The sequence below is a fragment of the Chrysoperla carnea genome, chromosome 3, assembly GCF_905475395.1.
Source record: "Chrysoperla carnea chromosome 3, inChrCarn1.1, whole genome shotgun sequence".
Classification (NCBI taxonomy): Eukaryota; Metazoa; Arthropoda; class Insecta; order Neuroptera; family Chrysopidae; genus Chrysoperla; species Chrysoperla carnea.
The window spans coordinates 17,959,879-17,975,433 of NC_058339.1; the positions used below are offsets into that span (position 1 = coordinate 17,959,879).

Here is a 15,555-nt window from a genome sequence, read left to right on the forward strand (position 1 = left end):
CCCCACCCGCATATATGTACCTACACATACATCATATGTAGAATATAGTTATAGTCCCCAGGTGGTATGCCTGTGTTACCTATACCACACATAGCTCATATAATCCCCGTCGAGTCATTACGGACACTAGTCACGAAACATTATATTTCTCTTTTGTATATTTTAGATATATGTATCATAATGCTGCTGGTTTGTATATATGTATATGTAGCATGTTTATAAAGCTCCTCCAGCAGCTCGTTGTATTCTCTAAGTATGAACAAATGAGCTTTCTATTCTACGATGATATTTTTCTCGTCTTTGAATAATATTCTTCACAAGTAGTATGTATATATGCACTTTTTTTGTTAACAAATTTACGGCCAATTGTTAAAAGATGAAAGTGTAGTTTTATAAAGCACATAATTAAAATTAATCAAATATACTACAATTGGTTTAGAATATGAGTGAGCTAGTTTTTACAAGGTGATACAGAACTATTGCTATTGAGAAGACTACCGCACTGTGAACTATCTATACCTATCAAATTTCTGATGTAAAAGCGTCAGATATAATGAAAAAATTTTTATACTCAAAATTGATTCTAAAGTCTATACAGACGCAAAAATACCTTTTATATGACAATAAATAGAAAAAATATCTTCATCATACTTGTCTTCAAATCTTTTTCATTCTTTCTGCTTCTGACCCTTGTCTTATCTAAACTTGCTTTTGTTTCCACGTAACGTGGGATAAGGCAATATTAAGATAGATTTTAGATTATTATTATTTTGAAAAATCGGGAAAAAATTTTTGATTTGGAATTTGGTGAAACTCGGTGGATAGGGTAATTTTGATCCAAAAAGTATAAAAATCGGGTTAATTTAATGATTGGATGCAGAGTTTCTGAGATATCGCAATATTTGGATCGATTTTGGTCCGTATCTCAAAAACTAGTTGTCCAGTCAACAAATGCACCCGATTTTTGTACTTTTTGGGTCAAAATTACCTTATATACTGAGATTTATCGAAATCGGAGAAACACAAAATTTGTCGATTTTTTGAAATTTTTTTAAGGGAAAAAATCGGGAAAATCGGGAAACAATTTTTGATTTGGAATTTGGTGAATCTCGGTGGATAGGGTAATTTTGATCCCAAAAGTATATAAATCTGGAAAATTAATGATTCGACCTTCAGAAAGTTACAATGTCGGTAAATATCATGGGTAAAACTTCATTTTAAAAATTTTTTGCAATATTGCAATTTTTTTAAGGGGTATCCCTTTGAAAAAATCGAAAAAAATGCGAAAACTATGCCTTCAGATTGAACCAACACAATCACGAAGTAAAACGGAACATGATTATAACAAAGGATTTGAAAGTAGGATGTGATTTTTTGTGAAAATTATGATAAGAATTTTGGTGAATGACTGAGTGGGCCACGTTTTTGTGAGCCGAACCCTTTAACTTAGCCTATAATAACTATAAGGCTACATGATGCCACACAAAATGTTGAAACACGATATTATTTCTCATTTTTTACCACATTTTTCTTTATGTACTTTACGTTATATAATATGCATGAAGCTTTTCATTACATTATTATATTTAATTTTATTTTCGTAAATTAAACATTTTGTACATTGTTAATGCACTCAACCGTTTTTAAAATTTTACAAATTTAGTTCGTTCATTGGTCAAAGTTTGTTTGTATTCTCTGTGAAAAGAATATGGTGTACCGTTATTATTAAAAGGTTTTCTCTCATATTAAATTTTATTCCATTTTCTATCTAATTTTATAGAGAGTTTGTAATTTTTATATTGGTTAATATATACCAAAATTCAAAATTGAATTAATGAATATTAAAGTAAAAAAGGTAAATTAGGCGCATGTTTAGGTAATTTTCGTCAAAATGTTCAATTGAAGATATATAATGAAATATTCATCGCAAGTTTTCACCATTTCAAGTTGAGTCAAGATACTTGCAAACCAACGAGAAACAAATTTTGAAAACTAATTATGTTAAAATAAAAGTCTATATAAAGTTAGTAAAATTATTACACATTACAGTAATTGTATGATGTGGAATTTATCATATTACGCATAAAAAAGTAAAACTAGACTTGATACCATGACAAAATACCATCTCAAATTGATCTTGCTGACCTGAAAGGCAATATTCATTGGTATGGTTTAAAGCTATACGTTTCTTGTGACCGGGGATACATAAGATTAATCCTAACTATTTAACTGATATTTTTTGTTATTTGTAATTCCACACTCACTATTGTCACTATAAAATTTTTGTTTTTATTTGTTTCAGGTGAGTACTCAAATCTGATTTCATAATTTTTGACAGAATGGTAAGATAAAGTTTGTTTTTTTTAAAGAAATTTTAATTATTTTCCTACTCATTTCATCATAATCCAAAATATTAGTTTTTTGTCAGCTCAATTAAGGTACCAATTTGAAGTTTCTTACGCTTTATAATTAAAATTTATGATAGCAAATGCAATATTTCAATTTTTGTGGTTTTTCATATTTTCAAGGGTAACTTAATTCAAAAACTGCTCTAGCAGTGTTAGGTTTTTTCTCAGTTTTACAAAAAAATTTGAGGGACTTGTTATACTATAAATATGTTATTTTATGCAGTACCATAAATAACACACCATAACTTACTACATAAAATTTCTATACCTTTGGAGACTTGATCATGGGTTACCCCGTCAGAAGTTTTCAATTTAATGACACAAGTAAACAATTTTCGTTGATTTATGATGAGGCTGCTGTCTAAAATTATTTGGTTTTAGTTTATAGTCTAAATATTGAATGAGAAGGGTTAGTGCGGTAATCGTTATTACGTACTTTCATAAACGTATTCCAATATCAGATTATAAATACTTATCAAAGAAAGGTCATCGACTTAAAATTATCTTAAAAAACTTGAACATCGTCACATGAGTTTATTATTAAGTTCAACTAAATGACGACTTACCATTCCAGCATATTTTTTTGTCTTATGAAGTCATTGGCTTTCAAAAAATTAAGAGGGCGTTTAGTTTTGAAAAAAAAGCACAATCAGATTCTATGAATAAATGTTTCAAACAAAACAATTTTTTCAAAAGGTTATATTTTACAGTTTTCAATTTCAGTTTAACCAATATATTCCTGTGAAAATCGAATGCCGAACTTTGAAAGATTATGTAATAGAGTAGATTGCTGAATAAATAAAGACCCATAATTTCTAGTTCTAAATTAGGATTCAACAATAAAAATGATACTACCAACATATTGGAATATCTAATAAAGATGGATGAAATAAATAAACAAAAAAAAGTTTTTTATGCTTCCTGTTAAAAAAGCTTTAGAATTGATACCACTCCTTCCTTAAATTGAGTTTAAAATTGGATTTTTTTTGTCAAGATATAGAGACCTATCGAACCGTACGCGTTTTGTACGACGGGATCAAGTCCAGATAACACTTGCGAGGTATTGTACGGAGTTGAAATGAAAATTAATTATTTCTATTGTCGGAGTTTACATCCTGCATTACAATAGTTTATTTCTTACATATATATTTAACAATAACAGTAATAAACTAAAATACCAAGTCTTTCGTGAAAAATACGATCGGAAATGAAAAATATTATAAAACCATTTGTAATTGCTGGTTCACCCTACAAAAATACATTGAAATAACAATATCATAACTTTTTAAATGAGTATAAATTACCAAAAGTATTAATTTATCTACCAAAAATAAAAACATGAACATATCTTTAAATTTAGGGGGTGAACAACAACATAATAGGTAGGGTACAAATTTATACGTCCATAAGTATAAAAACATATTTTAGTCGGGCTCATGACATACAGATCACACTTGGGTAATATCGTAACTAGCCACCTCCACCTGATGATAAATACACAAAAATACACGACAATGTGTTTGAAACACGAAAAATTACACTAACGGTATTGCAATGAAATACATTTAATATCAAAAAAAGTGTAATAAAATTTTATTTATTATGTATAAAATGCATTAGTAAAAGTTAAGGGAAAGTTGTCTAGGTACATCCACCGCAGTTTTTAGTTTTTTCATCACCTTTGTGGTACTTGAGTGTTTATTTATTTTTCCAAAATATAATTCACTTTTTTGACAAGCAGCTGGCAAAATAAGGTAACAAGTTTGTTTTGTTTTCACTCTTGTATGCAAGTGAATCGTCATAAGTGTTGTAAATGTATCTAAGAACACTGTCCATTAAATTACCATTTTCCTCAGAGCCTTCTCCAAGCTGAACCTTCATTTCGTCTCAAATATCAGTTTTCCAAATTAATCTTAAGGAAATTACTCTTGTTAAATAATAAAACATACCTTTAACAGTGAAATTTACAAAATTTGAAGAAACCCCGAGAAATTTTACGGGTACGTAGGGCAAAACTCGCACTTTAAACGTATCAAAGAACACTCTCTATTATCTTTTTCCTTTAGAGCCTTCTCCAAACTGAACCGATTTTGATGATCGTCGCTGAAACATAGCTGAGAGCACTCCTCTTTAAATTACCTTTCAAACAAAACAAAAAAATTCAAATCAGTTCATCCGTTTAGGCACTACAATGCCAGAGGCAGACAGACAGACAGACATACACACATAACGGTCAAACTAATTACACTCCTTTTTTTGGGTCAGGGGGTTAAAAATACAAAAATTGAGTTGTTTTTTTCAAAGCTCTGATTCCAAATAATAAAGCATAAAAAATTTAACAAACTTTTATCATTTTATTTCATTTCATCTATTTCTACACCATTTTATCATATGGTTCGTAGATTTTTAAAGATGGGGTAACCTAGACAGTAAGGATAATCATTGACTCAATTTTTTACACTTTTTACTTTATACATCCTCAATTCAAAGAACTGGTGACATACAGAAAAATTCTCTCTTTCGTCAGACCTTTCCAACAATATGTCAAATTGTAATTGTAATTTCTCAAATTCATTCTTAATCGAAAATTACGGACATTAGTCAAAAATATGGTAAACCTCAACAACATTCCCGTATATTATACGAAATATATAAACCATGTATTTAATATACCCCAACCAAAACTACATGCAACTAAAAACATTTACTTAATTCAGAATGGTCGGGGGTGGGTGCGATATAATAATAATAATTATTTATGTATATTATATATATATATAAAAGTTAGTAAGTATATTAGACTTGTATATGCTTTTGAAAATAATAATAATAATAGGAAAAGTTGCATTTAACTAAATAATGATACCCACAAAATACAGAGTCCTTTAGGAATAATTTAAATTCAATGCAGGGTTATTAGGTATTGTATTTTATATTAAGGATGTATGAGCATGACAACAATGTTTGATTTAAAGGCTCAAAATTTGTTTGTAGGTAGTCTTTTACTCAAAGAATATGTGGTTAAAATTTCAGCATAGGTAACCGGGCAAATTTTTAAGAAAAAAGTCATTAAAAATCGATATAAAATACATTGGCCCTTGTGGAGGAATCTCAAAAAACGACATATTTTGGAAGTTTTTGATAATTTTCATTTGGAATGAATGAAAACAAATTTTAAAAAAACTTTTTAATAGAAAGTAAACATATTAGCAATGAATTAGAAAATAAAAAAACTAAGTGTCACCGTCCATATAAGGGATGTAAGAGCAGGGTAGATTAAGGGTTGAAATTATTTTTATCTTATTTTCAGCTTTGATGATGAATTTTGTTATAACTTCATGAATGTAGACGAAAAATAAGAATAAAATTTTTCGATATGTGTCTTGGTTTTCGAAATATCGAAAGCTAAATAATTAAACAAAATTTTCAATTTTCGATATTTTGAAAATTAAGCCAGATATCGAAAAATTTTATTCTTACTTTTCGTCTTATATCGTCAAGTAATAATATAAATTTATCATCAAAATTGAAAATATCTATTTTTAAATTTTTACCCCCACGCCCTCGCTCATACATCCTTAAATGTTAAGCATGTATTTTCGATAAAGTCAAAGAGATACTAGAGTCAATATGTTTTAAATTTTTCTAAAGAAACCAGTTTTTAAATAAACATCGGATTCATGGGTTCAACGTAAGAGTTTTTGTCCACCTTTTAAGGTATTATTCTCTTTGCTTCTATTTCTGCAATTTCGGATCGTCCGTTTGGATTAACTTTTTTGTAGTAATCTATATTCATTTCTATTTGTTAACAAATCATGATCAAAAACTCTGCTTAAAAGAACTAATATCTTACTTTTAAAATTATGTCCCTGATAAATAGGGAATTCGGGATTCAAACGATGATATCACGTAACTTGTACCAATTTGGGAGGAGTATTATTTCTCCGTATAAAAAAGGTAAACAAGAGGCATAATATCATGTGATGTGTTTTTTAAAACTTGGTCTGTCTGAAAAATTCAAGCAACAGTCACTCAAAGATTTCTACTGAGAGCATGACGTTACTTCTTATTGGTGTTTAATGAAAAACACGCCTACATGTACGCCTACAAAACTTGAGCAAATTATTTCAGAAATACCATCGACATTTTTATGAAAATGTACATAGGAAGCAATCTCTGGGTAAAAATCACAAAATGCTGCAAAGTTTTGGCCAATTTTGTCGTTAAGCATCTCGAATAAATTATGATGATATAAATCGCTAATTCTAAAAAAATATTTAAAAGTTGGTGAACTACCGAATTTGAGCTCAAAAAATAAAAAATATTTGCCTTTTTTTATTGAAAGATGTATTTTCAAACTTGTTTAAATGAAATTTTACTTAGAAACCTGACTAACACACCAATTATAAATGTAACAATTATGGACTTCTATGTTCCATTTTGGTAATTTTTGGGAAGAGGCATCTATAGTGATATCGAAACAGTTGAAAAAACATCGCAGGGAATACATTATCTTCATTGTAAGAATCGATTAATCTGCAAAAAAAGAACACCCCAAAATGATCCTAAAGTGCAATTAAGGCCAATACAAATGTCAATATAAGTAATCACTGTAAGGGATTTTGAGCCTTCTAATATCATAAAAAGGTATATTGTTTACTCAGAACTGGAAACGTTAAAAAAATTGTAAAATGGTTTGAGATAGGGCCTTTTAAATTATTGTGGCCGTATAAAAATCGAGGCACTAAATAGGTTGGTCATTTTTGAAGCTTTCTCAATTTTTGCTCAACTTCAGCAACTACTTACCAAAATTCAACTTATTATCGATGTTGCTAATATCAATATACACATCGGAAATAAACCAGACAAAAATAATGGTTGTAGGACAAATGTTATGTATTGAAATTTTTTTATCATTTTTACAAAAACAACTTTTATGAATCGTAAACTTATGAACACAAAATAAAATATTCGAATCGTATAACTTAGTTTTTTTGTTTTTCTAAGTGTGTTGTATATGAAACGTACATAGTCCAAAACAAACCCATAATTTGTCTACATAACACCTGACGATGAGTAGCAACAAAAGAATAATTCAATAATACAAATAATGGCCAAACCATATATCCATCTTTTAATAAACTCCAATAACGATCTTGCATAAATTCAACAGATTCATTAAATGATTTTCCACGTATTAATTCCTTTATTACTAAATACATAACCAATGAGACTGGTTTAAATAAAAATTGATCATAAATCATTTTCAGTAGAGCTGCACTAGATTCAGTTCCAAAACGACGAATTAAATATTTATGCCAAACATACATGATAGGTGACACGTAGACAAATGCTAATATACAAAACTCAAATGTTCTTTGTGAATTATATTGATCAGTGGTTATTAATTGTGCTAAAAAATCTGCTAATGCTGATATGGTTACTGAACGTACTGTATGATAAATGTATGGATTTTGAAATGGTCTATCTATTTGTTCATCGTAATAACTGGCATAAATGGCAGTTTCCATACCCAGTGACGGCATGAAGAAGTAATCATTTTTTGCATAAACTCAAAATGATTTGTGTCCAGGTGAAGTTCACTCCTTTTTTACACGTGATGATTTTTAATCTACATACAATTAATTTTTGAAACTAAACCTTAAAAAAATATTTTAACCATAAAAAAATATAAAATACTGAAATTTTGATATAAATAAATACTAAGTAAGAGTTTAAATAGCTGTTACCATGGTTAAGATAAATTTTGTGATACTAAAGCAGCGAATAGACTTTCAATAATTTAATTACAAAATTATCTAGTCAAAAAAATTGAACGATGGACTGAATGATTAGTACTTTTTTTTATAACAACTAACTTTAGAAAAATTTAAAAATACCTTTAAAATTAAGTATATATATTGTACAAAAATATACTATCTTCCAATATGCTTGGATGTAAAGAATAGTTTGAACTAGATATATATTTTTTGAATAATATTAGCGGAATCGTCCTTCTAATTAGCAAAAAAAAAAGTTATGGGCACGAAGTTCATGGTACCCTTAACTGTGGGTGCGTATCGTTAGACAGAAAAAAATACCGACAGACGCATGGACACCTCCATTTTATTTCCGAGATTAGTGCATGCCCACAGGCAAACGTATTCTTCAGCATTATGTAGATTATTATATTTTCAAACAGCGCTTGTTACAGCAAAATCGTTTGATAAAATAGGTTTAGTTTGCATTTATTAAGAAGAATTTGAAGTCATTGTAGTGGTAGGTAATTACATTTTAAAATTTCCCAGCTTTGCTGTGGTTAACATTGAAGCAGTGATAATTCACAAAAACAGAAGTCTGAATTTAGTGTCATCTTGTGATTTTATAACAGATATTAAGCAACTGTTGCCTTCCCTGTTGCATTTGAACTTAATATATAGATGTATATAAATTTAATATATCAAGTATAAAACTTACGTTTATGATGGTTTTGGAAAATTTCATGTAATCAACAAATTGAGACACTTTTCTATCTAAAAAAGGGTCCACCACCAGTGGTAGGGCGGGATCCTACAAGTAAATTTCGTCGTCCAATTACTTAACTTTTTTTATCACTTTTCTTGAACTATATTTTCATCAATGAAGAATTGTTATTGCAATATTCCGTTCTGTGACATTATAGGAAGCAAGGTGTTTCTTCTCAAGAAGCTTAGAATCCATCCTGAGATTACATTTTACATTTTCGGCATATTTTTAATTTTAAAATGAATAATTTTTTTTAATTTTTGGTTAAAAATTAAAACTTTATAATACAAACAATAGAATCAAATATGTAAAACCGGAAAAATTTGGAAAATGATAATTTAAAATAAACTAGTGAAAAAAAATAATTCACTGAGTCAATGTTTAATTATTAGTTTTATTTTTATAAATAAGATAAGTTTTCTATCTTGAAGGTTTTTGAGAAAATTAAATTGTACCCTCAACGAAAAAATATTACCTTTTTTGTTTGGAATATTTTTTGTTGAGTAACTTTTATTCTATCTCTTACGGTTTTATTCTATCACTTGATATGAAAATTTCAACTTGATATCTCTTTTCGTTTAGAGTTATCCTGATGGCGGACGGACAAATTAGGTGATTTAATGAGCACCTATACCATCTTACCTTCTGAAACAGTTCTTCCTGCCCCGGCTTCTCCCACTTCTTTCTTTTCTATTTGGATATCATCTTCTTTCAATTTTAAAGCTAAATGTATATCCCATAATAAGAACATCAATTGTGTGAATAAGAATTGCATATTACGCGGTAACAAGTAATAATTAAATAATTGAACAAATGGCCAAAATATCAAACAATTCATATATAATTGAACATATATCCGTCGTACAATATCAATACTTCGATCTAATCGTTTCCCATCCATTAAACACAATAACATCACTCGATACGGTATTAATATTGACTTAATAAATATTTGTTCCACAATAAGTTTCGCTAGTATACAGATTCCATCATGACAATTGTAAAATATATAATTTAAGTATGCATATGTCATAAATGTTAATGGTTCACTAAAACCTAATTCCACAATAAAATACTGTATTGTACGCTTCGGTTCAATAACACCCGTTAATAATAGTTGCATTATAATATCATTTAGCATTACAAATAATGTTGTTAGAAAACAGTGTACAATAAATTCAAAGAATAATGATACTCTACAAACATGATTGGTTATAAAAAATAAGGTAGTCATTACTCTTAAGTTTTTTATTCGTTTTCTTTTTTAATCGTAATTGGTTTGCAATTTCTATTTGGACATTAGTATTGGTATTGTATTATTTTGTAATTTATTTCGCATATTTTTTATAATTTATCAAAAACATTATCCCCCATTAAACTTGAAATTTTGACTCATACCAACTTGATGCATCATCTGTTGATGTTTCTATGGTAATGCAAATGTTTATCTGGACCTCTCGAATATCATTGCAATGAAATTTACGTATTTCGACTATTTTTTTGAGTATCATAAATATTATAAGGGCGCATGGGCAACACCATACAAAAAACATATTGCATTTAGTTTGATAATCATTTTAACATACCTACACATAATGTTTAAAATAGTATAAAAATTCGATTTCCACAGAAATGACACTACATAATCAAAGTTAAGGCCTTATTTTTCTTTGTTGATTAAATACTTACATTAATGGGATGGAGTGAAACAATTAATTAGTGGTTTGAGAATTTTAGTTCACCCTTTTTGACTGGCCTATAAATGTTGCTTATTAACCTTACAATTTGTATCTTTTAATAATATTATTAAGCTTATTATTTTAATTACGTTTTATTATTTAAACATAAAATAAACCCTGATCTTATATATTTTAAATTAATATTTGTGTTGGTATGAGTAAAATGAAAAAGGATTTATTAAAAATAATTATAGGAGCGTTAATCCTTTTTTAATAAAAGGTACAAAGCTGTGATTGCGGTCAATATTATAAAACTTGAAAATATTTTATGTACTTTAATTTCTTCTCACCATACAAATATTTATCTCCGTGGAAATAGCACCGTCGCCCCATTAGCTAACCTAACCTAACCTTGACTAGAAGATTTTAAAGAGAGGACCTAGAAGATCTATTTATGAGAAGTTTGTAAAACTATCCTTTTGTAGAAGTCCAGCCGTTGTAAATTATGTTGTTTGATTCAAGGAACATGAATTTACGTCTTTTCAAACTTGAATATGTTTTAAACTGAAATATAGCTCAACAAAATACTCATCTATAAGCACTGACTTATAAAAGATTAAAACAATCTTTTTAGGGATATATTTTTTGAAATATACTTGTTTTGAAACGAATTTCTTTCTACATTTAAAAAATATACAAAATAAAATATATATTTTATTAAAAACAACGAACTTGCATATAAATCATATTATCATAGGGATAGTAATTGAAATAAATTTGTGAAAAGTATTAAAAGGATATTTATCATAGGCACTGGTAGGTAGATGTGTAGATACCTACTATGTTGGTAGTTGTATAGTTAGTTGTAACAACATAACATAACAAACCTGTTGTTGGTAGTAATTCCACTTGCAATATACACTACCTAAATATATACCGAATAAACAGCATGTCCCAGAAGTGCCGAGCCAGTCCCAGAATCTTGTTCGTTAAAGACTAGCTAAGGTAGGTCAGATACAGAAAAATGTTTCAAGCAAAAATTGTTAATTATAAAAGGTTACATCTTTTAGGTGGGTCAACTAGTTTTGTTACAGCTATGACTGATGGAAAATGCTTTATATAAGAAGGTTGTTCCTTATAAAAACACGAACACTTAATACATAGAAAATTTTTCTAAACTTGAAAAATTTCGACAGAAATTGAATGTGAATTTCTGCTAAAGCAATTAAATTTTAAATCCTAATTTTTGCTCAAATTTGGGTTCCGAGGAAGTTTTAAAAAAACTATACAATAGCATTCAAAAGCCAAACAGAGTTTCAAAATACCAAAGCATTTTTTTTTGTGTGTGTAAAGATAGTACATTTAATTTCAGCAAAATCTATTCATATTCGGAATAAAATATTTCAAGTAAAGACTGTTAGTTTTTGATAAGAAAAACTTTTTTAATTTAAAGTGGTCTTCTATCTCTTACCAGATACAAGTTAAATTAAAAAAACTAAAAAAAAAAGCCCCGACAAATTTTTCGGATACGGAACCCTAAACTCGCACTCGAAATATATCTCAGAACACTCTCCATTAAAATATCTGTTTCCTTAGAGCCTTCTACAAACTGTAGGGCTTTTGAGGATCATGGCCTATTTTTTAGATGTTTCTCTTGTAAATTATCTTTCAAACAAAACCAAAAAAAATTTTAATCGGTTCATTCCTTTAGGTGCTACGATGCCACAAATACGATGCTACGATGCTCGGGGGTTAACAAGAATGATTTGATCTTTAACTGATCTTGAAAAACAGGGGGCAGTCCTAGTGGCCTATGCAATACCGTACCTGTGATACGTTTGTTTTGTCTGACAAATTTTTATGTATCTGTCAGTAGAAGAGTCAAGCCGGTTTCAGCACAGTTTGACCTCAAGTAACCCCACTTTGATGGTACACTTTTCCAAAAAGGGCAAACCTAGGTGAATGTTGGAAACCTCGGAAGTTGGAGGGGATAGATGACGTCATTGACCAATAGTAAATCAAGATGGCGTTGGGAGGTGTGGTGGGGCGTGGCTGACAGAGCGTTAGTGTGTTTCTTGGCGGAAGTGGGGCTTAAAGTGGTGGGCGTGGTTTTGGAAGTGGGGCTTAAAGGGGGGCGGGAATTGGACGTTAGATAATCGAGCCCACTTTCAACCCCAAAGAATGGTACACTTTTCCAAAAAGGGCAAACCTCGGTTGAATGCGAAGTTGGAGGGGGGGGACATCATTGACCAATAGTAAATCAAGATGGCGTCGGGAGGTGTGGTGGGGGAAGGAATGGCTGCCTAAGCATTGATGACGTCATTGGCTTTGACCAATAGTGGCGGAGAGTGAACAGGGGGCGGGACGTAAGGGCAAACCTAGGTGAATGTTGGAAACCTCGACATTGGCCAATAGTAAATCAAGATGGCGTCGGGAGGTGTGGTGGAGGAGAATAATGGCTGCCTAAGCATTGATGACGTCATTGGCTTTGACCAATAGTGGTGCTTGACGGGGAGTGAACGGGGGGCGGGACGTTGACATTAGTTAGCAATTTTCAAGAATATGTTAATTTGACCTTGAAAAATATTGTAATTTGACACTTTAAATATACATGATAAAATTCAAGATACGTGACCGGATGTTAATTTTTTTTTTTTTTTTTTTTTATTGAGTCAGCATTGTAATATGACACTTGAAATTTACATAATAAAAATACATGTTCAAACTTGTTTGAATGGACTTTGATCTTAAAATAATTTCACACGTGTCAGCAATTTTCAAGAATATGTTAATTTGACCTTGAAAAATATGATATCATCATCTTGTAACAAGTTCAAACTTGTTTGAAATAATTTTACATGTGTCAAAACACGTGACCGGATGTTAATTTTTTTTTTTTTTTATTGAATTAGCAATGTAATATGACACTTGAAATTTACATAATAAAAATACATGTTCAAACTTGTTTGAATGGACTTTGATCTTAAAATAATTTTACACGTGTCAGCTATTTTCAATAATATGTTAATTTGACCTTGAAAAATATGATATCATCATCCTGCTACAAGTTCAAACTTGTTTGAACATGTTCAAACTTGTTTGAACATGTTTAAACTTGTTTGAATCGCATTAGATCTTAAAATAATTTTACACGTGTTATGAGATTAGAATAAAGGTTTTATTTAATAAAAATCTTATAAATATTTTTTTTTATTTATTAATGATTAAAATTTACATTTTAAAAAAAATTTACAGAAAAAAATTATTATTATGAATCTGAAAAAACACACAAAGTATTGGTGACACTACAGTTCAATAAATTCATCAAATCCATTCCTATAACGACCTGCATTCATAGAGAAATTTTTCATTATTACAACAAATCCATTTGGTAAACTCCAACAATGTCGACATAAATCATGAAATTTTTGAAAATTCATATCAGAGCCAACATGATCGTAGAATATGTGTTTTAGATTCATTTCGTCCGTTTTGAATAACACCAAGCAATTAACATTGTCCCTTATGTTATGCTTTGGAACACGTGCGTAGCTTTGACATAGATAGAAACAATCAATTTTTCGATGACGGCCCATACTAAAGTATTCTCTAATTCTCTGTTGTGAATGACAGCTCACATCATCAAAAATGAAAAGACTTTTTTCTCGAGCTTCATTCGGACTAAGAATTTCACTAGTATCACTAAATGGAAAATATCCAACCCCTTCCACTAATTTTAAAGTCTCTTCTAGTAATTGATATTTCGGTTGGTAAAGAGATTTACTATACACATAAATGTTTTCAAAGCGTAAACCGTTTTCATCATAAATTAAATTCAACATAACATTGGTTTTACCACAACCACTAGGGCCACATATTATTGTTCGTAGTGAATCTGAAAATAGAGGACCATGATATGTTTGTGTGTCTGTATTTTCTGGTATTAAATTTTCAACACTCAGAGCGGGTTGTTGTTTATGAAAACGCATTTTTAATGTAACTAAGACTAAAATTTCAATACAACCCATTTTATAAACATTTAAATATATGTGAACTTAATTGTTTAAATCATTTAGTAGTATGTCACATCAGAAGCAACAACACAAAGGAAGAGGTATTGTTAACACACTTATAAATAAATTACCGTTTGAGTTACACATACCAACTTATCAATATTGTGGACCTGGAACTAAGCTGGCTGAACGATTAGCGCGTGGTGATAAACAAAAAAACGCATTGGATCAGGCTTGTATGGTACATGATATAGCATATTCAAAAAGTAAAGACTTAAAGGAGCGTCATCTAGCAGATAAACAATTAGCTGAAGCCGCTTGGAAACGTGCCAAAGCATCTGATTCAACAATTGGTGAAAAAGCATCCGCTTTATTCGTTACAGGCGCCATGAAGACAAAAACTTCACTTGGTATGGGATTAAAAAAGAAAAAGACGAAAAAGACAAAGAAAACTATAAACTTTACAGCATCAGTGCGAAAGGCACGAAATGCATTGAAAAAATCACAACCAACGGACTTAAAAGCAGCTGTAAAAATAGCAAAAGCAGCCGTGCGAGGTCAACGTATTAAAGCACCCACACGTGTAATACCAGTTCCAAAGTCTGGTGGTGTACTTCCATTAATTCCAATATTCGCAGGACTCTCTGCTTTAGGTGCTTTGGCTGGTGGAGCGTCGGGTATTGCTAAAGCCGTTACAAATTATAAAAGTGCTCGTGATCAACTTAATGAGAGTCAAAGACACAACAAAACAATGGAAGCTATAGCAATGGGTAAAGGCTTGTATTTAAGACCGTACAACAAAGGCATGGGGTTATATTTAGCAAAAAACTAATTGAAACGCTACCACGTAGAGCACTTTACGATACGGAGCTACGTGCGTATGCTAAACAATTTAAAATTCCGTATTTTCGTGGTGTATTTATGCGTGAC

The 15,555-nt window shown here is 30.0% G+C and overlaps 1 protein-coding gene across 3 annotated transcripts; it reads right to left on the bottom strand.

The window, feature by feature from the left end:
- Positions 1-7,392: 7,392 nt before the first annotated feature.
- LOC123296413 (mpv17-like protein) lies at positions 7,393-9,886 on the bottom strand. 3 transcript variants are annotated; one of them, XM_044877882.1, is made up of 3 exons: positions 9,576-9,886; positions 8,886-8,978; positions 7,393-8,069 (listed from the first exon to the last, which is right to left on the bottom strand). In XM_044877882.1, the coding sequence occupies exon 3, from the start codon at positions 7,952-7,954 to the stop codon at positions 7,394-7,396; it is 561 nt and encodes a 186-aa protein (XP_044733817.1). In that variant the 5' UTR covers positions 7,955-8,069; positions 8,886-8,978; positions 9,576-9,886; the 3' UTR covers position 7,393. The 3 variants fall into 3 exon arrangements, with proteins under 3 accessions (XP_044733817.1, XP_044733816.1, XP_044733815.1); XM_044877881.1 differs by having other exon boundaries at positions 7,393-8,040; positions 8,886-9,129; XM_044877880.1 differs by having other exon boundaries at positions 8,886-9,129.
- Between the last annotated feature and the right edge of the window lie 5,669 nt (positions 9,887-15,555).